At 39.0% G+C, this 24,998-nt stretch overlaps 3 protein-coding genes and 1 long non-coding RNA gene across 15 annotated transcripts in view; 1 reads left to right on the forward strand and 3 right to left on the reverse strand.

The window, feature by feature from the left end:
- Window positions 1-1,699: 1,699 nt before the first annotated feature.
- hoxb1a (homeobox B1a) lies at window positions 1,700-12,876 on the reverse strand. The gene is made up of 3 exons (XM_072561248.1): window positions 12,760-12,876; window positions 3,971-5,961; window positions 1,700-3,201 (listed from the first exon to the last, which is right to left on the reverse strand). The coding sequence occupies exons 2-3, from the start codon at window positions 4,560-4,562 to the stop codon at window positions 2,858-2,860; spliced, it is 936 nt and encodes a 311-aa protein (XP_072417349.1). The 5' UTR covers window positions 4,563-5,961; window positions 12,760-12,876; the 3' UTR covers window positions 1,700-2,857.
- LOC140465658 (homeobox protein Hox-A2-like) lies at window positions 12,477-14,737 on the reverse strand. 2 transcript variants are annotated; one of them, XM_072561247.1, is made up of 2 exons: window positions 14,246-14,737; window positions 12,477-13,655 (listed from the first exon to the last, which is right to left on the reverse strand). In XM_072561247.1, exons 1-2 carry the CDS (start codon window positions 14,604-14,606, stop codon window positions 12,943-12,945), a joined length of 1,074 nt encoding a protein of 357 aa, XP_072417348.1. In that variant the 5' UTR covers window positions 14,607-14,737; the 3' UTR covers window positions 12,477-12,942. The 2 variants fall into 2 exon arrangements, with proteins under 2 accessions (XP_072417348.1, XP_072417347.1); XM_072561246.1 differs by having other exon boundaries at window positions 12,477-13,658; window positions 14,246-14,734.
- A 311-nt stretch (window positions 14,738-15,048) lies between these two features.
- Window positions 15,049-17,996, forward strand: LOC140465660 (uncharacterized). The gene is made up of 2 exons (XR_011955135.1): window positions 15,049-15,265; window positions 17,861-17,996. It is a non-coding gene; the product is annotated as an uncharacterized lncRNA (long non-coding RNA).
- A 316-nt stretch (window positions 17,997-18,312) lies between these two features.
- Window positions 18,313-24,998, reverse strand: part of hoxb3a (homeobox B3a) — an 88,453-nt gene continuing 81,767 nt past the window's right edge. For 7 of the 11 annotated variants that reach the window (XM_072561253.1, XM_072561249.1, XM_072561250.1 and 4 more), the window contains 2 exons: window positions 20,872-21,402; window positions 18,313-20,013 (listed from right to left, as the gene is read on the reverse strand). In XM_072561253.1, coding sequence (XP_072417354.1) covers window positions 19,244-20,013; window positions 20,872-21,286 — 1,185 coding nt within the window. In that variant the 5' untranslated portion in view covers window positions 21,287-21,402 and the 3' untranslated portion in view covers window positions 18,313-19,243. Of the gene's footprint in view, window positions 20,014-20,871; window positions 21,403-22,313; window positions 23,554-23,575; window positions 24,070-24,349; window positions 24,431-24,998 lie in introns of those variants that run through there. The other 4 variants (XM_072561258.1, XM_072561256.1, XM_072561259.1 and 1 more) reach the window with 4 other exon arrangements.

Below are 24,998 nucleotides of genomic sequence, written 5' to 3' on the forward strand. Positions count from 1 at the left end.
GGACCGGGTGATGTGAAACGATTTTCTCTAACAATTCCCGATTTCCGTAGAAGGCTACACTTGTCTTTTGTTAGGCTCCACAACACAAGCCAGATCAGAAGGAGCCCTGGTTACATCATTGTTTGCCGCACATGTATTCAGTTGAAATGTATTGTGCGTCCATGAGGTTTCGTACAGTCTGCTGGTTTGGGTGAAGTTAATTCTAATTTTTTAACACTCATTGCAAATGTTTGGCAATGGAATAAAAATGACTGAATAAGGGGAGAAATGTTTGCCCTAAACAACTCTGTCCCAAAAGGCAAAATGACTTTGATCTCAGGAATTGTCAACCCCAGGCCCAGCGACATACTTTATCTCCTCTGTGTTTTTAAACACTGTTTGTTGGACTTCTCAAATTTAGCAGCCTTTTTCTTATAGTAAAGCGTTTACAACTAACGCGAGTCAAGTCGTATCTGGTCTAACTTTTCATATACGGATTTCCTATTAAATAAGCTCCAATTAAAGTGACGGCAGCGCCCGTATTCTTTTAATGAGAAATATTTAAATTGTTTTTTACAGAAACATGGAATGAAAACGTTTCAAGCGTAAAATGTCAGACCATTTGTGATAAGAGTACGTCACGTGTGAGGGTGCAGTTTTGTGTGTACGTGCGATATTATATATCTGATTGTTATTTCTGCATAAATGTGTACATGTGTAAATAACGTATGGACATGTTTGGGATCATCTATGAATATGTGCAATTTGTATAAAAACTGTCTTGTGTGCCCGAGTGTAGGTATGTCTGCGTGCGAGAGGGGAACTAAATCTCCCAATCAGCCTTGACGCTCACAATTGAATCACATCCGTAATTTATATAGATCGCAGTCTGAATATTGAGCGGTCCGATTTAGTTCGCCCTTCAGTTATTATTGCATTATGTTATATTCGATATCGGAATCTGGCCTTTCCAGTCACCAGTTTGTTCGGGGCAGTGAGCGGTGCAGAGAAGTATTTTACTTTGAACAAATGTCTCAAGGTTTATGTAGTTAGGTCCGCACTGCATGTAGAGCCACCAGTAGGTATATAAAATATACCTGCACATCTCACAAATTAGAATTATCTGCCTGAGATGGACAATGGTGTCATCCTCAAGCGGCTTTGTTGACTTGTTTGTTAATCCCAGAGGCGTTTGGAGGTAAAAAGGTCACTGGTACATCCGGAGTTTGCTCTTGCATTCCTCGCTTCGCCTATACATTTATTTTAAAGACGCGGCCGATGAGTGTTTGTTTAACATCATTCAGCAACGAGATTCAACCTGAGAGGACTATTTCCTTTAAGATTTCGTCGTGGTTCATTCATTGAATTAAATCTTTTCTGAAATGATCCATGTTTGCTCACACAGGGGTTGGTCTGTCCAGCTGCTTGTTTGTAATTGTATATCTTCAAGTTCTTGTACTTTGTTTGAAACAAGAGGAACTTCATGTGTTAAAATCCCACCATTCAGCTGACCTGGTTATGTGTATTGGTTTATTTATGGGCTGCCAGCAGATAGATTACTGGCTATGGATTGGAATATCTCATAGTGGTCAAAGTGCAATAACTACAGGAAATAAAACATAGGTCCAGATCATCATATTGTCATCGTTATTAAAGCTTGATCATAGACTTCCGCAGAAAGACGTGCTCTCATAATTTGTATTGTCTTAAGAAAGAAAACTGAGAGAAATGGAAATAGTCGAGAAACAAATTGTGTTACAAGAAATAAATCGAATTTATTGGAATGAGGTAGCTGAGCACAAGGGTTGTAATTTGAACGAAATTGAGCATGTTGGAAGAGCTACTAAACGGGCTGAGAAAACTACACTGATAAAACTCAGTGAAACAATTACATGATAGCATAACCACCTAAGGTAGAATTACTCCAATCGCCTTGCTTAGTGACATGGAAAATGCCCCTTTTTTAAAAACAAAATCGTATCGTCGGTTTTTCTAGAGAAATTGTAATCGCAGCTAGTAACTGCTGAGGAAATTTTTTGTGGATGCATTTTTAAGACATATTTTTGGGCAGATCCACTCCAACATTGCTCACATTGATATGAACAGGTACCTGATTCTGAGGCTTAAAGTCAGTTGAAACTTCAAATATTTTCCAAATTATCATTTCTTTCGGGAAACATTTGACTGTTGTAACAGCTTTTGAACTAAGAAACAACCAGCTTTGATCTCTTAATAATAAAACAAACGAAAAAGCCATAAAATTAAAATAATGAGATTAGTATTTATATGTTGATATTTAACTCGCGCCTGCTACATTTTTCATTCAATTTCTTCCAATCTGCATCTCCTTTCTAACCCTATCATGTATATTTTTAATGGATGACCCTGTTACAGTATTCGTAGTGCAATCAAAGAAGTACCACAGATTTCATAAAACGCATCAAACTGCAGAATAACGGGTGTGTTTTTTTTCCTCTCTCAATTTCCGATATATACAAACAGTTCCGTTTAAAATCACATTTCTTAAATACAAAATAAACTGAGATCTACATCTATGCATAGACGTCAAGGCTGTGTGACTCCCTATGAAGTTAACAATGACTTAAGGCGAGCAGTCGAAATCGCAAGCTGAATATATCTATATAATATATATGTAGATATGCAGCCGGTCCATGTGATGTCACAGTATTGCAATCATAGGTATCAAAATGTGGGATTCTGACGTTGTAAACATGGGAAAAGTGCAATGTTTTTTTTTGGTAATTTCCCTGAGCTTCTAACAATGTTAACAATAAAAGAATGGGCAATTAACACCAGTAATGAAAGAATTTAAAGTCATATTCTCTTTTTGTTAGTTTCATTATATATGTCGCTCGAGTTAAGAGGTTTGGAGGTTTTCTGACGTGGACGATCTGGGCGATGTGGATGGAGAGGTAGTGGATGATTTGTCTGAACCGTCTCCGGTCTCTTTTGCAGAGTGAACGGAGAAGTGGGGTGCGAATCTCTCCTTCTCTCGCTTCTTCTGTTTCATCCTGCGGTTCTGGAACCAGATTTTTACTTGGGTCTCATTCAGCTCGAGCGTGGCAGCTATCTCCACTCTCCTGGCGCGGGTCAGGTACTTGTTAAAATGGAATTCTTTCTCCAGTTCTGTTAATTGCTTGGTGGTGAAATTGGTCCGCATTGTATTCGTTTGACCACCTAAACCGTAATCAGCAATTCTGGCTGCAAAGACGAAAAAGGAAACAATTAGACTGGCCTTACGTGAGCAGCTCCCACCCATCCCCCATTCCTCAGCATTAACCAACAACTTCAGCACTTAGTGTCCCGGAACTTGATAGAGGGAAGAGATAAAACACAACGCGAGGCTTTTAGACTGAATTTACTTCATCTCATTAAACGGCAAGATTCCAAAAACAGAACACTTAAACTTCCAATGATGCAGTATAACGTGACTGCAAATACTTGCTCACCTTCCCGTTGGTATTTTTCTAAGTATCTTCTTTAATATAAAGTACACTAAACCAAACTAAATCTTAAATATTAAAATAGCAACTTGTGCAACAGCTTCTTCACAAGGTTTAATTACAGAGTCAGATCTTAAGGGACATCACACTTAAATCCGCAGTTCAGCTTCCTACAAAGATCAGTCTGTCATTTTCAGGTCGGTTTCATAAATTAAGAATCAACCGAACATTTAACTGTTATTTACTCCAGTTGATTCCCGGAAGGGGGAGTGCCGAGCGAATGGGTGACGGGGAAACTCCACTTGAATACTGTAGGTCTTAATTAGCAAAGTTCAAACAGAGGGCAAAAGTATTTTTCATTACTTTGGACGTTTGTTGGGAAACAAACGGATGTTAACGTCACCATACTTTTGCCATTTGAAGAAATTAAATTGCAAAAAAAGTCGCAAGCAAATGAATTGGATTTTAGCCAGTTCTTTGACTCACTGCACAGGTAAGGAAAGGATTAGAGCATTTCTCATACTAACCTGTTTTAGGAGGATTTCTTTTCACTTTCATCCAGTCAAACGTCTGGCCCGAAGAGGATGAATCAGAGGTGCCGGGAGGTTCCTTCTCCACCTCTTGAGATGGAGACAGATTAGCACAAATCCCATACGCCAAACCCTGTTGCTCTTGGCCGTAGGAATGCTGATACTGACCCGGCCCTGAGACACCACAATAACCGTCTGAAAGCGGATTGACATTGGACGCTATATTGGCAGTATACCCCGAGCTTTGAAAGTATGCCCCATCCGTTTCTTGATTGAAAAAGTAATGGTGATTGTAACCCGGGTTGCAAGTTTGGGTCGTGTAGTTGTTGGGGCCTGAACTGGCGTATGGGTTCCCCAAACTGGAATGATGCGAGGAACTGGCTGACTGGTGCTGATGCTGGAATGCATTGTGTGCGTTTCCTCCTACTAAGAATCGTCCATCACCATTGCAATTGTCAACGTTACCTGCACAAGGAGCGAAAGCTGTTATCCCTTGTTCTGAATGGTGGTAACCCTTGGATGAGTAGGCGCTCGTCCCACGATTACAAATTGCGTACTCTAAGAAGGAGTTCATCCTGGTATTGTCCATCTGCCAGTGATGGACGGTCAACCTGTTCGGGATTCTCCCTGCCCCTGAAACCCCAAGCACTATGTCACCCAGTAAACTTCCTCCATGGCTTGCTGGCAATCAAACGATATCACTCAAGGGGACGTTCACGTGACCCCGAGTCGCCAATGGCAAGGGGCCTCCTGATGTTAGTGAACTGCATGAGGTGATCCATCACCGCGGTGACATTTACATCACAAAAGCCTTCAATCAAAGTTACCACATCAATCTGATAGCAACACTTAAACGTCAAATCGGTCTTCAAAAAAAAAGTCGTGGGGGCAGGGGTAGTGGTGGGGAGAGTGGGGAGAAAGTTAAAATTATTCAAGATTGGCTTTAAAGTGTTAAAAAGATTTGGTCAAAGCAAGAACAACAGCTGCTTACAAACCTGGTAATATTATCTTACTGAAGCACAGCAGAACTCAAGTAGGTAACTTAATATCAATTTTAATGTTCATTTGAATAATATTGCATTGCAAGGATAAAAAGAGTTGCGTTATAGTCAATTTGAATAATCTTTTTTTATATAGAATAAGTCGTATGAAGGCTGGTTAGTATTTCACGTAACTAAGTCTTGAAATACTAGAGTAGATGGAAATGAATCAAACATCAAAGTTTGAACACTGAAAAAATATGTGGAGGAATGGTTATAAAATAAAGTATCCGTTTGAAATGAATTGCAATGATCTTTTGGCGATTGCTGCAGTGGATTAAACGCTATGAGATGTCCATATGATTTTTGGAAATGTAATGTTCCTCATGGGATGTTTGATAAAAGGTCTCGTAACAAATGTAATATAGATGAGTATTACCCTGTTAGAATTGCATGTTGCTTAATTACCGTTTTTTATATCCCAATTTTGTAATTCGCTGGGATCTGCTGTAGAGTCATAAAACCATGGGTTAAATTTAGAAGTGGATTGTAATAAACCATAACCATGCTGTCATTTCTGTTCCTTCAGTGAAACTGCACTGGGAATGCAATGAAATACGAAACATTAAAAATATGATGTCAATCCGATAGAATATTTCCCATAATTTGAGAGTTCAGCCTGGTTATACCATTAAAACAAAGATAATATATATTTAAGAGGTCTATTTCAATGGTGTGAAAATGGTTGTCTTGCGAAATTCATGCATCCCGTTTATTCATCAACACTGTAATAGTTTCAAGAAAGTAAGTCAAGTTGATTATATGATTTCGATTGTTAACATTAAAATACCATGAAATATTTATCTTATAGAATTTGAGACTGACCAAAGTTTATGGGTACCTGTAATAGATGCACAGCTGACAGCACTAGCGGAGAAATCAGTCATCTCGTTTCTCAGCGGGTGCCGTACATTACTTTCCAACACCGAGACTGAAGTTTTGACGACTCTACACGAGGAAGCAGAGGGGGAGGGGTGTGATTCTATGGATCATAAATATTTCCTCGTTTAAAGTTTTGAAATGCATCTTACCTAAGTCAGCAAACTCAAGTTAACTAGAAATGGCAGAAAAGCCTGACAAAGTGAATGGTGATTATTCATATTTTGGCGGAATTGAAGGCATCTCAAACAATGTCCTTCACAGTTGAGTTTCGTTAGCTGTCAAGATATGTACTATTATCTCAACATTTAAGCACGTTTAATATGTTTGACATAATAAGATGCTTTTCCCTTTATATTCTGGGTTATCACATATATACACACAGTTTAGTGGTGATTAGCTAAAAGCCCGGGGCCTACAATTATACTAATTTACTCAGTTAACAGAAAAAGATTAATTGTACAGTATGTGATGTGTCACTGTTGCACCTAGACATTCGAGCTGTTCGTCGTCCGCCATCTGCTAGGTTCATGGAGAGCTTATATTTTCTACATAATGATACCTTATCACTGTCACTGAATTCAAGAAACATTATTTTTGCCTTCACTCATTCAGTCGGTGGATCCATATGTCAAAGGCAGCTCTGGCAGCGAGCAATTTAAATGTTTGATGTCAGCTCCATTTTGCTGCTGCTTATTATTGCATTCTTCCCTTCAGGGATGGATGGGGTGGAAAGAGAGAAAGAAATAAGGATAAAGATGGATAAGTTGAAATACAAAGGGAGGATAACAGGAAAAAGAAAGGGAAAGAGATAGTAATCGAGAAGTGCAGGCGAATAAGCAAATAACTGATAAAGACAAAGGTGTCCAGAAAAATGTGAAACAGAGGGAACAGTTGAAAAATACAAGAGAAAAAGAAAGCACTGTGGGTGCATGAAGTGAGCCAGGGAGAGAGAAATAAACTTGTTTTTTTTAAAAATCACATAACCATCATTGAATTTTCATTAGGCGAGACCTGCAGACGTCATTCTAACTAAAAGAAATCCTCAATACTAAATGATGATCTACAAAAAAACCCACGAATCTTTGGATTGCAATATAATCTTTAAGTAACGCAGCAAAGTTTTATTGTAGTAGGGTCCCAAACGTTGCCACTTGCTGCGATTTCACTGGACTAATGATGTACCACGTGGTGACACAAGAGTGTGACCGAGAGCCATAAATGCTGTTCATCTACCAGCTGCTTTTGCAGGGTGCCAGATGTAGCCAATGTTGGCAAAGTAAAGAATTGGACCTCTGGTAAAACTTCTGAGCCAGTAAACCTGCACAACCTGTGAAGCAGTATCCTTGTTCTGTATTTGTTGTATTTCGTGAAAATAGATTTGTAGCTGACTGTGTAACTACGTATAACCTTACGCCTTGTATGAAAGACATTTAATTAATCACTGGAAAATAACTGTACTGACACGGATTACTTAATAATCTAGCAATTTCCATTTAAGCTCCGTGTAAATGGAAAGAAGATGGTTGACAGAAATGAATAGTACCTTCAATCCATACTGGATTCCTTTATTGATCAGGATAGTTGGGAAGTGGCCATGATGCATTTGATACCATATAATGCAATATTGGTGACAAGTATTTAACTGAACTGAGCTAAAATATGATCATTTTCACTGACCCATATTCTAATCTTTCATGAAAGGTAAAAATGTGTAAATGATGTCTATCGTGCACCGTAAGTAGGTGAGCTTTCTCTGGTCACAAGTGCAACTGTCTGTTCAGTACCCGTTTTCACTCATTCAATGCGAACGTACTTTACTTTCAATCTAGCAGATACATAAAACCTGGATTTGTTCGGGATTGGAGTTCCTCTTTTTAACGGGAGGCTTCAAATTTGATTTGCTAGTATCACAGAGGATAAATCACATATACCATAATTAGCAAGACTGCAAACTTCTCAGCCAATATTCTGCATTTCAGTTGTAGGTGATTCTCCCAACAGTGAAGCAATTCTTCATGTCGATCCCTTTCTGATGTCAGCTTCCTTCGACAATATGGTTACACAATTATTTCTCTGTGATTCATCCAATCCCAGTGCCCACCACAGCTGTCGTGTTGGATTCAACTTGCTGAGGAAAACTGATGCCTGCTTCTTTATCTCCTTTACCTACACCCCTCTTTATGCCTCGAATCTTTATTTCAGATTAATACCACCTCTCGATTGAGGCGGGGGAAGGGGGGGGAGGGAGAATATTTCGAACACATATATTTCTCAAAGATGTAAGAAATGCCTTCCTTGAGAAATAAAACAAAAGTATGACATACTTCATTCTGGTTTTGTAAAGTGTGAATTATATCTCCTCGTCAGGGCATCGACTTGATATTGATACACTAATCCCGTTTTAAGGGGGTACCACATGATGTCCAGCTGCCCGACTGAATAAGCGGTAAGAGTGCTTCTAATCACACAGCAGAGTTAAGCATTGTGGTCAGACTCCATCTGAAGCTCTTCTTCTGTACTCTGGTCTTCCCAAGGCTCCAATATGAACCAGATGTGAAGTCTCACTGGGTTAAAATATCAGAAACGTTTTAGTTGGACAACAAAATAGGAGAAATTAGTAAACAACAAGATAGCTGATGAATGAATGTGAGATAAAGGAACAAGCAGTTTAGAATTTGAGAGCAAAAGGGCACTGGACTATAAACGAAAGCCAAGATCGAGAAAGAGCTCTGCAGTTTTGAGACCTTGGCAATGAATGCGTTAAAAAAAAACCCCCGGGAGAAGTGGGTTTGAGAACGAGAAATGGGAAAAGCTGCCCTGCTGAAGTTGATGTACTTTACAAAGTCGGCTGTAATGCGTTATTTTCAGGCAAAAGCTTCGCGCACTTCAGTTGCCATAGCGACATGTGTGCTGGCTGCAGTTGTCCGTTTTCAAGGGTCTGATGGGATAGCATGTGTGCAGAAATGCCCCTACGCTAGGTTAGTACCTCACACTCTGTGTATGGCGGGAAGTGAAGAAGCTGTGGGCAGAAAAGAAATGGAACATTTCAAAAACGCGAAACCATGCGGTCTGTTGTCGGCTATAATGTTTTAGCCACGGTCACTGGGCAGTTCATTATGCACAGACGATAGGAGTCCATCACTCCCAGGCAATGATTTGTAGGTTTCTGTATGAACAGGAGAAAAGCTCTTTAAAGCACAACTCAGCATATCCCTAGGCTTTTAAGGGTTTAATTTAGCGACTAGTAATATACAAATCCAATGTCTGGCATTTGTCATTTTGACTTATGTAATCGTTTTATTATTGACATTTACTGTTTAATTGTTAAATTTATTGCAGTATTTGTTTTCTTAAATAATATTTAACTTTTATTTCAACTATCTATTTATTGGCTTCCCAGATTTGAACCAATCAGAGTACTTGGAGAAATATGTCTGAAAGATTGATTTTAAATTTATGAAATTGATCAGAAATTGACAAGTAGGAGGAGGAAAAAGGGATACAATATGTGTTTAGGGAAGGTCGAATTGAGTGGTTAGTTCCCATTTATTAAAGCTGTTGTGTGGGCATAGAATTGATTTGTAATTGTCACTGGCGTGTTCCCTGGACGTGAAGCAAGTTTTACTGGTCATTATGCTATGTAAAGAGGTGCTCGTTAGAGATTTGTATTGATAACACGTCAAGGTTTGCACATGTAAGTTGACGGAGTTTGTACTCAATTAAACTGTCATGCATTTATATTGGAATAAAGCAGAGCACCTAACTCTATAGCAAGGTTGAATCTTAGAATTTCTTGGAGTCTCCGCCCTTAAACTACATTGAATACATAAGCAGAATTGTTCAAGGGAACTGATCTTTCAATGTGGTCTTAGAATTGTTTGATAAATAATGGAATTCTAATTCTCATTCTACTCATATTTCCATTTGCCCTCCCAATGTATCTGTGTTTGCTCTTTTTCTTCCTCTTCACTCTTTGTATCTCTTTCTCTTTAGTTATCCTGCACGTTCTGATCTCAAAATTTCCTATTTTTCCAGCTCTTCTAAGACCATTTCAATGTTACTTATTCATAATAAAAGTAAATAACTGCGGATGCTGGAATCTGAAACCAAAAGAGAAAATGCTGGAAAATCTCAGCAGGTCTGGCAGCATCTGTAAGCAGAGAAAAGAGCTGACAGTTCGAGTCTAACTGACCCTTTGTCAAAGCTCTAACAAGCCAGACCTGCTGAGATTTTCCAGCATTTTCTCTTTTGCTTGCTTTTTCATACTTTGTTTTTTGTTTTCTCTCTGTGGTCTCCTATCTTTTTTTTACCATGCCTCACCACATGTCATACAGAAAAGGACGAAATTTGTTGTTGTTAAAATAGCGTAATATTGTCATGTTTCTTGCCCTCTTTCTCCTGTGATTTGTACTTTTCTGTCGAATATTCCATTGCGAACTCAACGAGCAAAACGTGTTGAACTGCAATGCGTGCGACAAGTAGCTTTGAATAGGACGCCTGCTTGTTCCAATAGGGGCTATGCCTAAAAGATGAAGTACAGCGTAATAAACGAATAGATTATCTGAAGGAGCCACAGACAAAGGACGAACGCGGTGGAGAGTTAAGAAATGACTTGATTTTGTAGGCTTTTTGTAAAGCACTCCGAAACAAAACTTGGGATTTTAAAATGAAATTGAACAAAGAATGGAAAAAAGTGCAGATAAAAATTGATAGAATAATCATTAGCAGACAGTGAGAATGTTTTGCGTTTTGCGCTCTCACGGCGCCATTTTGAGGCTGTAGAAGGCGGACCTTGTCATCCTGATACTTGCAACATTTTCTGTGGAGCATTTCCGTGGCCCTACCAAATTCCTGCCTTTCTTGGGAAATACCGTGACTAGGCCAACGCGCAATATGATTTATTTTTTATGTCACTCCGATTGATTTCTCAAGATGACCCCCCTCATTCATAAAGCAGCTTGATGTATGAGTTTAAACAAAAAAATTACATCTTGTAAATAAACCTCCCTTGGCAGAGCGCAAGGGGCGGGGGGTGGGGGCGAAAAAGTGGAGCACAATTGCGAATAAAGATGAAGTCTTGATCGATGTTGTTAGTTATTTTCTGGCCATTTGCACAAAGCCTTTTCCTCTTCACGCTCTTTTTATCGAGCAATGTTTTTCTCATCATAAGCTACTATTTGGCCGCCACCCCTTATACTGTCTCAGCTGTTCCTCTGGCTTTCATTTCCATTTTTATTTTAAAGTGTATTTTCTCGTGCTCCAAAGTTTACGTTTTAATTTCCTCGTCATATTTCCCACTCGCCATTAATTGTATCGCGATATTATTAAACATCAGAGAGAATGTGGGGATTGCGCCAATTGCATTCAATCCCAGATATATTGGTGCCCCCAAATTCAGAGACTATCAGTGCCAGACCCAGCCAATAAATAGAAAGAGGTAAGCACGGGAAGGATACCCGGCTGAAAGGAACACCCCCTCCCCTCAAAATACTGTGCTGCTTGATACGAAGGATGAGCAGCACTGAGGCCATTCTATTCAACATTCGAGAAGCTGATGGGGACAGGACATTAAAAACAGTGCATCAAGGGACCCGATAGCTGATTTCTTTTAACAGTGGGATTTAAATGCCTCCAGACAGAGCAACGAAGCGAATCCATTTGGACGGATAGAATCGGAATCACTCTAACGCTCCCTCCCCCCCAACACCGACCTCCGTGTTTGTAATAAGCTTTGTATGTCTTGACATTTTGATGGCCAGTTTTGTCTTCTAAGATATTCCAGTAGAGTTGAAGCTAAATTCTAATTGGCTATTCTGCAAAATAAAATCAATTTCAAAATAAGGTGACCACTCTGCCCATCAAGGCTGCAATCGTTCATGCTCCATGTTGGCGATATCTACTAAATCCAATTTCCCTCATCAGCTACTTCTTCAAGTAATTTTCTATTGAATTAAGTGGCAACATTAGAAGGTTGAGTGTTTTGTTTTCCTAGAAACTAGCGGAATCAAGGGCTGGAAACTTCACCCCTCTGAGCTCGATTGGGGAGCTCATGAATAATGGGTGATCACTTTGATTCACGAATGGGTGGGGGCGGGGACAGGACGTCAAAAACAGAGAGAAATTGCATTAGCAATCTAAAATGCGATTAGCTTTTAAGACTTCCATTTGGTTTACTCGTTTCACTGAATCATCTTCCAGCGTAAAACGACCCTTGTATAATATAGTATACAACACACATCAATTTAGAAAAAATGTTGCTTAGAGAGGAATTTCGAAGGATATTAAAACATTTGGTTATCCATCCTGTTTGATGCTTAAAGGGATAGCTTGGTACAAAAACTAGATTATATAACACCTGCCATTTTACTACCGCAAATCCGGCGTGGCCAATTCGCGTAGATACCTTCTCGTAGATATAAATTCGATGATTTATTTCTTTCAAACACACGCGTTTTACGTCTTTCTTGTCAGCTAACAACAAACATATTCTCTATGCGCTATTTTTGATCTGATTCTTGATGCAGAAATTTCGAAAGTAATAATATTAACACTAACAGCCACCTTGAAACACAGACAGTAAATTTTCATTAAAGAATTAAGTCGTTTTATTTAAACTATGAAAATAATGTACAATAAATAATTTAAAATTCACTATATCGGAGCTTATAATAAATAGGCTACTTCTAAAACATAAAATAAATCAGGTGTTGTTTTGGGACCTATTAGATAAAACAGTTTTGCCATAAATACAATTCCCGTTTAAGTTTTCCTGAGTAAGTGAATAAGGGGAATCTACAATTTTTTTCACGATTTTAACATAGTTTAGGAAACTGAAACTGAATAAAATTGTATTTGTTTAAATACCTGTGCAATAAAGACAGCAATTCTTGTAGACTCCAGGTCAAGGCTGATGGATAAATTATTTACTGTGAGATAAATTCTATATTTTTCTTTAATATTCCACATTTTTGTAATTTAAATAGGAAATACTGAACATATTTTTAAACATGGCTGAATTTGTACACGGGCCCTAGAGCTTGAGAATTGCTATTGATAATTAAGGTGTTGCAAGTCTATTGTGCAGAGAGCGCTGGTGAAAAAATCAAAGCTGTCCTCGGGGATATCCACAGGACTGTCGATGGAACCCTGCAAGCTGGGAGATAATCCATCGGAGAACGGCAGATAGGAATCCGAAGAAAAAATGTTTAAATCTGCGAGGGGGACCAATTCGAGGGCCTCTGAACTAAGAGTGTCCAGACCAGAGCTACAAGTCTGGCCTATTGTAAACCCGTTTTCAGCACTGGCTGTCACGTAGAAGGGGCTCTTGGCTTTTCCGTCGCTGCCGCATACAGTCAGGCCCTGCAGGTTTTGGAGTTCTTTGCTAAGTGTGTGTTGAATTTGTTTTCTTGCTTGCTCGGCGCAGTTTTTACTCTCTAAATAAGTCCCTGATGCTTCTACGGGTTGGGTAAACGGTGATGACTCCTCGCCTTTGTCCTCTGGAAGCGAACTGATAGAAAAACTAACTTCCTCGTCTTGATTTTCTTTATACTGTGATTGCCTCTTGTGCTTCATGCGTCGGTTCTGGAACCACACTTTAACTTGCCTCTCGGTTAGGTCGAGGAGGGCCGCGATCTCCACTCTGCGTGGCCTGCACAGATATTTGTTGAAGTGAAATTCTTTTTCTAGTTCCAAGAGCTGCGTGTTCGTGTACGCTGTCCTCAGTCTCCGAGAGCTGTTGCTGTTTTCCTGTTCACACTGGCCTTCTACCAAGAGATGGGCAACGAGAGAAAGCGAGAGAGAAAGAAGATGAGGAGCAGTGAAAGTGAATGTTTAACATTGAAAAGATTTGCAATAGCTTCTATTAGGCAGACGCCATTCTTTCACAAATTAGATTGAAAGTAGCTTTGTGAAAGCTTCTTTCTTGCAAGCGTCGATAAAATGCTTTACACTTTACAGAAATAATCTCAGCGTTGACGCATTCGTGCAGCAGAACAAATCGTTTCCCTTTCACGAGTTGCTGGAGCTTTTAAGAGTTTGAGCAACATGGCCGCCGAGAATGCAAATATCAAAATCTATAATATGTCGAAATACTTAGACAACGTTAATCGCGTATTGAAACATTACATTAAATATTACAATGAAGAAGCATTTTAATGACAAGTGCTAGATCGTTCAATTAGGAATGCTTTTCATAAATTAAGCAACAACAAAATTCCAGACTAATCTGTGCCTTGCTGCATGTTGTAATCTCCCCTCTAATTAGTGTAGATACTATAAGCGAAAGTTTGAGTTTTGTAAATTACAATGCTTATCTAAACGATGCAGAGAAAGTCTGGGTTTTGGGGCAGACCTGTCGGAGACTCCGCTGACTGAGAGGACCCAGGGATCGGAGCTGACAATGACAGAGGTGTCTCGTTGTTTTTTTTCGACTTTTTCTCTTTCATCCACGGGAACTCGGCCGCGGCAGCAGATGGGAATAGGCCATTTGGAGGCCGTTTTTCGCGACTTGGCCGCGGCTGGTTGCTGCTGGGATTCAAGCTCGGGATAGTCTGCTCAAAAGGAGGAGGAATTAGTGTCGAGTGTGAAAGCGTCGAGTTCTTGATTGATGAACTTTGAAATGTATCAGCGACAGCAGGGAAGGACGTCAGGCATTCGGCGAGCGAAGGCTGGCTGTTAATAAAACCTATCTCTCGCTCCAATTCGAAATTCATGGCCTTCTTAATCCCAAACGGAAAAAAAGTTATGAATATCGAGAAAAATAATATTTTCAGGCTTTAATTCTGTATCTCTGATATTACAAGGCGTATGGAGACCGACTCTATTAAACTGTGGACTAGATTGAAATTGGACCAAATTCGTTGTCACATGATTGGCGTTGCCCAATAGCAATTTGTTGTCTATGAAAAGAAATCATTATCTCTGCAATTGATCCAAAAAGTGAAGAAACAAATGATTCCACTTTATTTTGCCGTCAGAATTTTAAGTTTGATTTCAGAATTTTTCCGATCAGTCTTATGATATTTCTTCGTTTTTAAGAAACCTGAAGTTGATTTTTGCAAAAGAATTCTGCCAATTATATCAGAGTATTTTGCAATTCAAGTGAAGACGATTTGCACCTAAAATCTGGCGGCTTGAGTAATTAACAAGGTACCTCATTAATCTTCAAAGTTTTGACAAGAGGGCCAGTAACAAAATAGAACTTTCACAAGATCAGCCAGGCAGTTGCAATTTGCCTGTAGGAAAGTTCTAAACCCTTTAAATGGTTGTATCATTGGACACAATTCACTAAATGTGCTCTTTCTAATTATCGAACGGAAATAAATGCTATTAAAGTAGTTTTACAAAGCAGTGAAGAGGTTTCTGAAACCAGGTAAGTATCCGATTTTAATTTGAGGACGCCTCGAAATTGTGAGAAAGTATTGAATAACTATTTTTACTTATTTGATGTATCTATCCAGAAGGAAGTTGCTGCAACTTTTTTTTATCAATCTATTTACCAATCGATCCAGTAATTCCTCCATCCCCATGCAACCGTTCTAACCAGCTTTTAAGGGGATTTTAGAAATGTTTTCATTTAAAAACTTACTTAGAAGTATGCAAGTTAATTGAGAACTTGTTACCCCTGTTTACTTGATTAGCAAAAACTCGAGGCTGTGTAAAATTGAGACATTTTTATTTTTGAAAATGTTGTTGTAGAGTTTGGCTACCGTGAGAGTTGCAACAGAATTTTTTTAAAAATCTGAACCCAAGAAAGAACTGAAGGCGGCCTCGATCAATCTTTCCCCACAGAAGAGCTTGACAGCTAAGCCTTGGGAGCAAACACTGAAGAATTCGCCTCCCCATATCAATTGCCAGGAAGCGAGATTGCCCTTCCTTTTTGACCATCATTCTTTTAAAAAAGTGGTGAAATACATTTATTTTAAAATAAAACGTCCAAAAACACAGAGATTCATAGTGAATCATTGACTAATGAGAACCGAGAGACCAAAAATGCAAACATACAGTTACATTAGAGCATTATTAAGTTTTGAAGGGGAAAGGTATTAGACATTGCCTTGGCTCAGTTTGTAATCCCTCGTGGTAAAATATTGTGTGGGACGTGTAAATGACTTCGTGCGATGGGGTCCTAGAAACCTTTGTTTGTTCAAACGTGTGTGGGTGCAAGTATTTAACTGCGGTCCCCGGCGGGCCTCTGAAATACTAAAACAATTCAGAACAGAAGAACTCTATCCCTGTATATACTCGAAAGTTATTCCAACGTTAGGATTTTAATTATATTTTTAAAACACATTTAATTCAGCTACTAAATTTATCAACTGTTTTAACTGTTCAACCCTGATTCACTGAGTGTTAAGCTTGAGCCGGGAGTACAGACTGAGGAATAATTGGTTAAAACGTGACGTGAGAAATGCCTGTATGTAATATGGCGTGTGATTTTGTTTTGAATTGGTAGAAACGATTTATTTTCATCGTGCGCGTATCTTAGAATAATATATCTTATTCAGAGTTCTAAGAATCTTTGATGTTTAAAATGTTATAAATTGGAAGGATTTACGAGTTAAATGCGATAAAGTTAAATACTGTTTTGCTGTGGTTTTGGACTCAGTCCCTCTCTAACTCTACATGCATCTAAACGATTGCAATGCAAAGAGAGCAATAAAATTCTTGGCGCTGGAAAACAAATTTATGATATCTTAAATAGAAGTTGATATAAAGATTATTGCAATTAATTAAATAACACCCAATGATGCCAAAAATAAAATTGGCTTCTAGTTGGTGATAGTTTTATTTTCTCTTGTACTCTGAAGAACGCGAAATGATTGAAGCTTTTCTAAAGATCGCCATCACAAGCAAAATGTATTTAGTCGTTTTTGTTGGGGGATGTTTGTATCTGGGTGGCGAGAGGTCGAAAATCGAACAATATGGCGCCGAATCGTTTTAGCTCTGGTTGACATCAGCTGCAAAATTGTATTTGGAAAACCCTGGAGAATTGTTATACGATCTCAGGAAAACTTTCACACAGATCCGTGGCTTTTAAATGTCCATATCACTGCGCATATGATTAGGAACTGATTGAGCATCGCCTTTCATGTTGATTTCACAAGAACAGAATAATAAATTTCTTTTTAAATTCAGGTTTAGCGAAAATCAAAGAAAAGGGTCAAATGATCTGGATTGCGTTTTAAAATGGAGAGCATTACTTAGGAAAATATTAACCATGATTATTAATACTTCTGACTTTGTTTATGAAATTATAACTGATGCCCACTATAACTATTGTTGATCTTTTGAAACTGGTGGTGCAGAAATAAGAATATCCGTGACCTTTTGCATTAAGAAATAAGTAATATATAAAATAAAGCAAATTAATTATGTTATTATTATATTCCATAATTTACCTGACTAAGAAAGAAAATGCTTAAACAATTAATGTAGCGTTGATAGCCGTTGTTAGAAGCAAATGTGTGTTTATATGATTAGATAACCTTAATCACTGCACTTTACTTTCCCTATATTTCTGATAGGTTAAAGCAATTGTTACAATGTGTGATTATGGCTTTAGTGCTTGACGTGATTACAACAAGACGTTTGTTTTGTACTGTTTTAGGGCATGGAACACCAAATAAACTGAATTTTTAAAAGTACAATAGAAGTTTTGTTAGAGCAATAAACTTCTCAGCTATTTTCATTCTGCAGTTTAGTATCAAAACCTGAATAATTGGGGTGTCAAGTTACATTTTCATGGTGGTTAATGCTATTTTCTCAATTATTTGCTAGGCTTTAGAGTTTACAGAAATCTTGAAATCAAAATCCATCCTTATACACATTCTAGTCTCATAAAGTCACTTTATCAAATGAATCGATTGCCAGACCAAGAAAAATATCTCATTTGGAATGGAATTTTCTGAAAATGTATGTGTATTTTGGCAGCCTGTTCATGCTTTGGTCTTTGTTTCTCTTGCAGATCCAATGACTGGTTTGCCCAGACAGCACGTGGTGTCTCCTTACACCGGATGGAAACTTTTTACCCCTTAATTCCTGAATGTTTGTGTAAGTCTCTGGACCTTGTTTGGTAATAAAGACATTTACAAGCTGGAAAAGTGCTTCATTCTTTAGCTTTGTACGCGGCCTTATCTGAGACCACTCTCCTTTGCACGCATCCCCTCCCCCACATTAGTATTAAAATAGACAAGACTTGTAAGTTATTGGGCAATAAACTATAAACGAGGTTGAGCTGGTACCAATGTGTGAAATATCTGTGTGGGAGAGATGCAGACAAAGAGCTTACAACGTATGATTTGAATAGTTTTGCAATCACTGTTGTCTATTTCTGAAATAGGCATTACTGTAAACGGCCTATTACTTGTTTTGATGCCTACATCATGTTCATATTTGATATATAAACCATACAACAAATTCTGTTAACAGGAGATTTATTCCAGAATTGTTTGACAGACAACTCTTAGCAAGGAAAATAACTACGAAGAAGGCAAGGAGTGTCAGAAAAAGAGGATTTGCTATATTTTTCTAAATCATGACTATACAATTACTGCCCGATTCTGTTCCCATGCCTTCAATATAACTACATTATTTGTAGGTACAATGGTAGCAGAAAACTACATTCTTGTTCTAGTTTACATTAACTAAAATAAACTTGTTTACAGTGACATGAATACAACTGCGTGGACAGGTAAATACTAAAAAGTACATTTTTATTTTTTTATATAAATACGTATTGTTGGGGATAAATAATACAAAAAAGAAGAAATATTTTCCTGGCATAATCAATAAATATATCTGCATGTTCACCAGAATAGACACATATTGAAAGACGCACCAGCTACTCAATTTTAAGATTCCTTCAAGGCTGGGTTGGAATTGCTTGCCTCTTATGAGTTGTTTCACCCATTGAAATGTAAACAATAAGTGCAATACAGGTGTCCAAAGGAAATTCAGCATCAGCAAATACCCAAAATGTCTTCACTTTTGCTTTTTTTCAAAGGACAGAAGATTTGTTCATTTACCCTGTTTCACGTTGAGTCCAAAAAACAAATGTACAATCTTTAAGATTTTGCATTATAAAGTTTAAGAACCCTAAAGATTGTAATGGAGAGGGGAGGGTGGGAAGGGTGGGGTGGGGAGCAGGGACTGTGGAATGCAGTAGGTATACTCTATATAGGAGGGGTTAGTTCTGTAAGGGGACAATATAAGCAACATATATTAATACAAGTTAGCATACATGATTGAGAAGACTTCAATAAGGGAATGGGTCAAAAACCTATCATGAGAAAAGGAAAGGGTGACTCGTTGTTTACTTCTGTTCAGTAAAGCTTCCTGCTTAGGCCTGCTACAGATGGGTCAGCTTTGGAGCTTCCTGAATTCTTCCCTGAGAAGGATGATGCGATGTAAGGTCTGTGTAGGTTGGATGTGGGTCACAAGGTCCATGGTGCTGATTGGGAGTCATCTGAGCAGCACCATTGTAGTCCATGTTTGAAGATGCAGGGTGAGAAAGGTGATTGAGGCCGAAGAGAGAGGGCCCCGAAGCGGACATAGAATCCACGTAGTTCCCGCCAACATATACAGGGCTACCCTGCAAGTTTGGTGTCCCATAATTGCCATTCCCCTGTAGTGAATGGGGCTCGTATTCAGGAGCTGTCCCAGGATATCTTTTCTGTTGCTGAGATGGGCAACCTTTCATCGGGTTTTGGTAACTTGTGGTCATAGCATAAGCGTTCTGATGAGGTTTATTGAAAGGCGGCGGTGAAGGGGCGTCATAGGCAGAGTTGTTCGCAAGCGGATGCATGGCGTTGACAAATCCGGTAGGGGCCTGGACGGGGAGCGGGGGACTTCCCGTGGGCGATTGTCCTCCGGAAGAACTCACCATGCCTTTCGTTTTTTGATCCTTTTTGTACTTCATTCTGCGGTTCTGAAACCAGATCTTGATCTGTCGTTCACTGAGGTTCAGCAGGTTCGCCATCTCGACTCGGCGAGGTCTGCAAAGGTAACGGTTAAAATGGAATTCTTTCTCCAGCTCCACCAACTGCGCGCTGGTATAGGCAGTGCGCGCTCGCTTCGAGGCAGAACCCGGCGGGCTTTTGTCCCCACTGACATTTTCAGCTGTGAGCAATAAAATAAAGATAATCACCTCTTAAAAGTGCACTGATCTGAACAAGAAAATTCTCCACATAAATTTAATAAGTCTTGAAAGAAAAACAGAGTCCTCCTTCTTAACACATCAAAGCCTATCATTTCATATTAAACGTTATTAAAAGTTCTATACCCCCAACACCAGAAATATGACGTGGGATCCCCAGAGCTCAGAAAATTGAATCATAATCATATTGACACAATGTTTAGAACAATATATTCCACAATTGAAGTGATACACTAAAGAGGACAGGGCAAATGTTGATTTGCAACGTAACCAACCTAATTATATTATTATGACCCATTCAAAGTCAGGTTTAGAATGGAAAACTGCAAGGTACGATTTGGTTAATGTTGCTGATATTAGTAAGAACACTAGTAAAAGCTGCATTAGTATTTCTAGGCTTGCAGCATATTTGTAATTACTTTCATTTTATTACTTCACTTTTTGATGTATTATCAACTTCACTGGCTTCACAGTCACCAGTATGTGATCTTTCTGCATTCAGGGCTGTTTAGGAGCACTGGGCCAGTCAGCATTTGTTTTGCATTAAATGGTAAAATATCTTTTAGATTCAAGTCAACATAATAATTATTTGAGAAAGTGGGAGAAGTGGGGGAAGATGGTGGGGTGGGGGAGGTTGCTGAGGGCAATAACCTTAAATTTTAACAATGGGCCATCAAAGTGTTAAAGCGATATATAGCCAAAAGCTTTACGTGACACAGATACTTAAAATTCGTGTTTTTAATGCTTTGATTTTAAAATATAGCGCAGCCTTTAAATTTGATGTTTGGATCCCTAAAACTGCGAAAAGAAAGTTGGTGTACCTGTACTGGGACAGTTGTTATTTTTTTGCTTGGAGTTTTGCCGTGACTCTTTCATCCACGGGAATATCTGCTTGGTGAGGCTGGGAGTGGACGTGTGGGAAGACTTGGGCAGAGTCTTGCTGGTGCCTGGTTGTGTCGAGTTGCTGCTGGGGTTTTGGGGAGGTGAGACAGGTGGAGGTTGGCGGTGCTCGGGGAGGTTCGAACGCATGCAGCTCCCATTGATGTCTTTAGATTTGGGATGCGGAACACTAGTGCCAGCTGGCTGAAGGGAACAGGCCGACCTCTGAAAATCACTTTCAACGTGAGAAGATGGTGGATAGGGTTCCTGCGCCACTTCATAGCTGAAGCCATTTGCTCCCTGGTATGTGTATCCACTGAATAGCGTACAGTTGTCGTAGTATGTCGTTTTTTGCATCTCGCAGTTTCCCAATATTTATTTCACAAACTGTCAGGGTCCTGACACCCTTATCGAATAACATTGGCACCCCGATTCACGTGACGTTTTCTTCCAATAGCCTCCTGGCAGTTGACCTAAGGTTAGAAGAACCACAGAATAATAGTGGAACGTGTGTGAATCCATCTTACATACTCAAAAGCAAATGACATGAATAGCGTTCACCAAACAAGCACAGCAGATGCCATGGCTAGTCTTGATTCCTGCCTATTTTGGACTGGAGAGGGGGGCACGTAAAAACACACACTCACTTGCACTGAGTCCTGGAAGAAAACTAACCAGAATCACATAGCCATCTGCAAAACTATTTTAATAGAGATCAGATTCGGCATTAGCTCACTGCTAAATTCTTTTGGTTTAGGCAATGTTCCAAAAATGATCATTATTTATGAAAAAAAACTTCACACGAACTCGGGTTTGGTATCTTAACATGCAGTTATATAAACTTTCACAACGAGTTCAGTTAAAATACGCACAAAACATCGTTACATTTCATTTCATTGCCCCTTGCTTGATTAATTGTCATGCTGTCAATATTCTAGATTAAAAATCTGACCTACCGCTTAAAATTAGGTTTACATCTATTGTTATAAAGCGAAGCTGCCAAGGTATCAACATTTATAAATGTACAGCGTTCATGGCGGGATAAGATTTCCCCTGAAAACATCTGGTTTAAATAGAAGGAAACTTATTGATGTTTCAGTAGCTATGTATTCAAACCCTAATCCGAAACATACTTTTATAGTCACCATAATTTCTTGTTTAATGCCGCGATCTAGAATTTATATCTCTTAACTCCATTACTGTTAGGCAGCACTGACAATATGAGAAGCTACATGGAAAAAAAAATACAATGAAATACTACCGAGAAACAGTAAAACATTCTCATTTTATATACACAGGAATTACAGTCTATTAACCATTTGGGTCAACTGTTTTCTAAAAATACACACGTATCTATTTAATGTGGCTGTTTATAGCGTGTTACTTTGCCATGGTGAAGGTGAGAAGTAAGTGATTTTGTTCTTATCTCCCTCTGTCCATGTGTAAACTGGATATGGTTTTGGACGTCTCATGGCTTGGCCTTGCGGCAATATTTTAGGACCCTTTTCCTCTTCCCCGCCACAGCTTTAACTATTCATGATGGATCGGCAAAGTATTTCAAACCTGAAATACAAGAGGTTGTATTCTGCATGACCAGCATTTGAACCTCTCTCTTAACCAAGAAACAAAAAGGATAATAGATGCTGTCTTGGAAGGTGCTCTATAATTTGATGTATGAGGGGTCAGCGGACCAATAAAGATTTTTTTGGGGTGAAAAAAAAGTGCGAGGACTCCCGGAGCGGCTCGAACGCGGAGAGTCAACGGCGAGGCTTGGTCGGCATAATCCTCACACTGCTTAAATGTGCAGAGATTTCTTGTCTGCTCCGCATTCGCACATTGTTTTCCAGTTTATGTTTGAAGTACATTTTCAGGTTGACACTTTTTAAGATTCGCAACACCAGCCGCAATTACAAACAATAGTGTAAAACCGACTAGTATGTAGGGGAAGCGGTCAGTTCTTTCCAAAACTTGCACAGTTTCCCTCCCTCTCTCTTCCTCTCCCTCTCCTTCTCTTTCTATCCAACGCTTCATTCCGAAATATCAATGTTGGTATTTGGCATTGCCTAAAGATACGTGAAGTCAAAGTATTCGAATGAAGTTAAGCAGCACGCAATCTGCTTATCTGTCCCGCAGGAAGCACTGTACATCTCAGTCATGTTAGATATGATTTAATTTTTAAAATGACCCTCAAGCTTTCTACAGTTTAAATCGGTGGAATGTTTATTTGTCAGACGATTCGGTGTTGAAAATATAATTAAAACTCTTCGTGAAAGAAGGAATTAAAATATGTTTCTACAATCATTTTTTGCTTTATAGAATGTTTATGAGGCCCTGGCGCTTTGCGTTAAAATTATATTTAACGTCTTTGGCATAAACTATCCAAATAAAAGGGTTGAAAATGTATTTAAAAACCAAACAAAGCATTCGAGGCATGGGGTTGTTACAAAATTAAACTCCGTCGTCACGGACTACCTGCTTTCAAAACGTACACTTTGAAATGATAAAATCGAATTTTATAATGCGCAAGTTTACGCTTCTGTTCATTTGTACTTCGCGAGGATTGTCGGATATGATCTTTGTTCTTTAAGAGAGGGCCAGTGTTCCTAATACATTATAATTAGATTTTTAAAACAGTAAAATTTCAACCTTTGCATTCAAAGCCGGCAGAGCAATATTCTTCCATCATTCACCAATAGCGAGAAAGGGTGAAATGTTTTATTTAGTTAAGCATGCACACAAAATAATAATTTCGAACCAAAATGACCCGCCTTCAGCCGGGTGCACGGCTGCACGGAATGAACTCTAGGCTGTAACGGAGTTTAAGCGAGCCAATAAAACTGGATTTTTACAGCAAAATTCAATAATGTTTCCATTTCAAATGATGATCTGATAAATATAGAACAGAGCCAGAAAAGTCAGGCGTGCTCCAGTCGCCGGCTGCCACCATGTTTCGGAGAAACACTAAGGCTGGAAGAGTAATATCCTGAGATTTCACTCTCCACAATCCCGACACGCTGTACCTGCAGGTCTCAAGGCATTACAGAGCTAAACAAGCGAAGGGCCATTTGATTGTCCAAAATATGTTAAATATTCAGAAAACAACCATCCTAGCTAATGGGACAACAATAGGGGAAGTCGTCATACACCTTAAATTATAGAGCACTGTAAGACGTCCACGTAAATATGTCTTAAGTCACAACTGAGAGCTTGGTTTTGAAAAATGCTCCAAATTAGCCCCTAAAAAAGGCCCAAGGAACGGGCTCCGTGTTGAATTCAGATGCAATGTGAAACAGTCGCTGCGTGAAAGGAAGCTATAGCTTGTGAACTCTTCTTGAACCGAGATTGAAGTCATATGGTCATAAATCACTGGGACATATACTCCGCCATTCACGAGTGATAGCCTATTTGAGTCCAGCTTACCTTAGCCACTGACGATAGAAGCAGAGCAAGACATAATATTTCAGATTCACCACGCAATCGATAAGCAGGAGTTTCCAAATTCTTTTATATACATATACAAAAGGAAGGATAAAACAGCTGGTTATGGCGCTGAAATTCACCCGTTGAAGGTAACGGCAAAGAAAGGCGAGATGGTACAGCTTCAAAGAACTGTAGAAAGCTCAAGGCTTGAATGGACAGCCCTGATATTATTGAGCCCTAGACTGGTACGCCCTACTCACAGATAACAATGGTTTCTCAGCTTTACAGGGCAGAGTGAACTAGAAAGGAAACCCATATATTCGGTATGTTTGTTATGAATACGTATATATATTAGAAGCACGGTTTAAGGGGAAAAAACAATTTCTTTCTTGAATGCTGGGCAGGCAACGAGTGTTAATCCCCTCGAAACACAGCGTCACAAGTGAAAAATTATGCTAATTAGCGACGTGGTGGACAAGGCCTAGACTGAGATGGCAAGCTCGCTGTTTGCTTCACGTGTTTGGCAATTAAGTATCAGCTTATGGTATTATATTTTTCGGGTAAAGTGAAGCATTTCGCCTTTCAAAATAATATTACCGGAACCTATAATAATAAAGTGAACTTCTATTGCAGAACTCAAGGGAGAATT

The sequence above is a fragment of the Chiloscyllium punctatum genome, chromosome 42 (genome assembly GCF_047496795.1).
Source record: "Chiloscyllium punctatum isolate Juve2018m chromosome 42, sChiPun1.3, whole genome shotgun sequence".
Taxonomy (NCBI): Eukaryota; Metazoa; Chordata; class Chondrichthyes; order Orectolobiformes; family Hemiscylliidae; genus Chiloscyllium; species Chiloscyllium punctatum.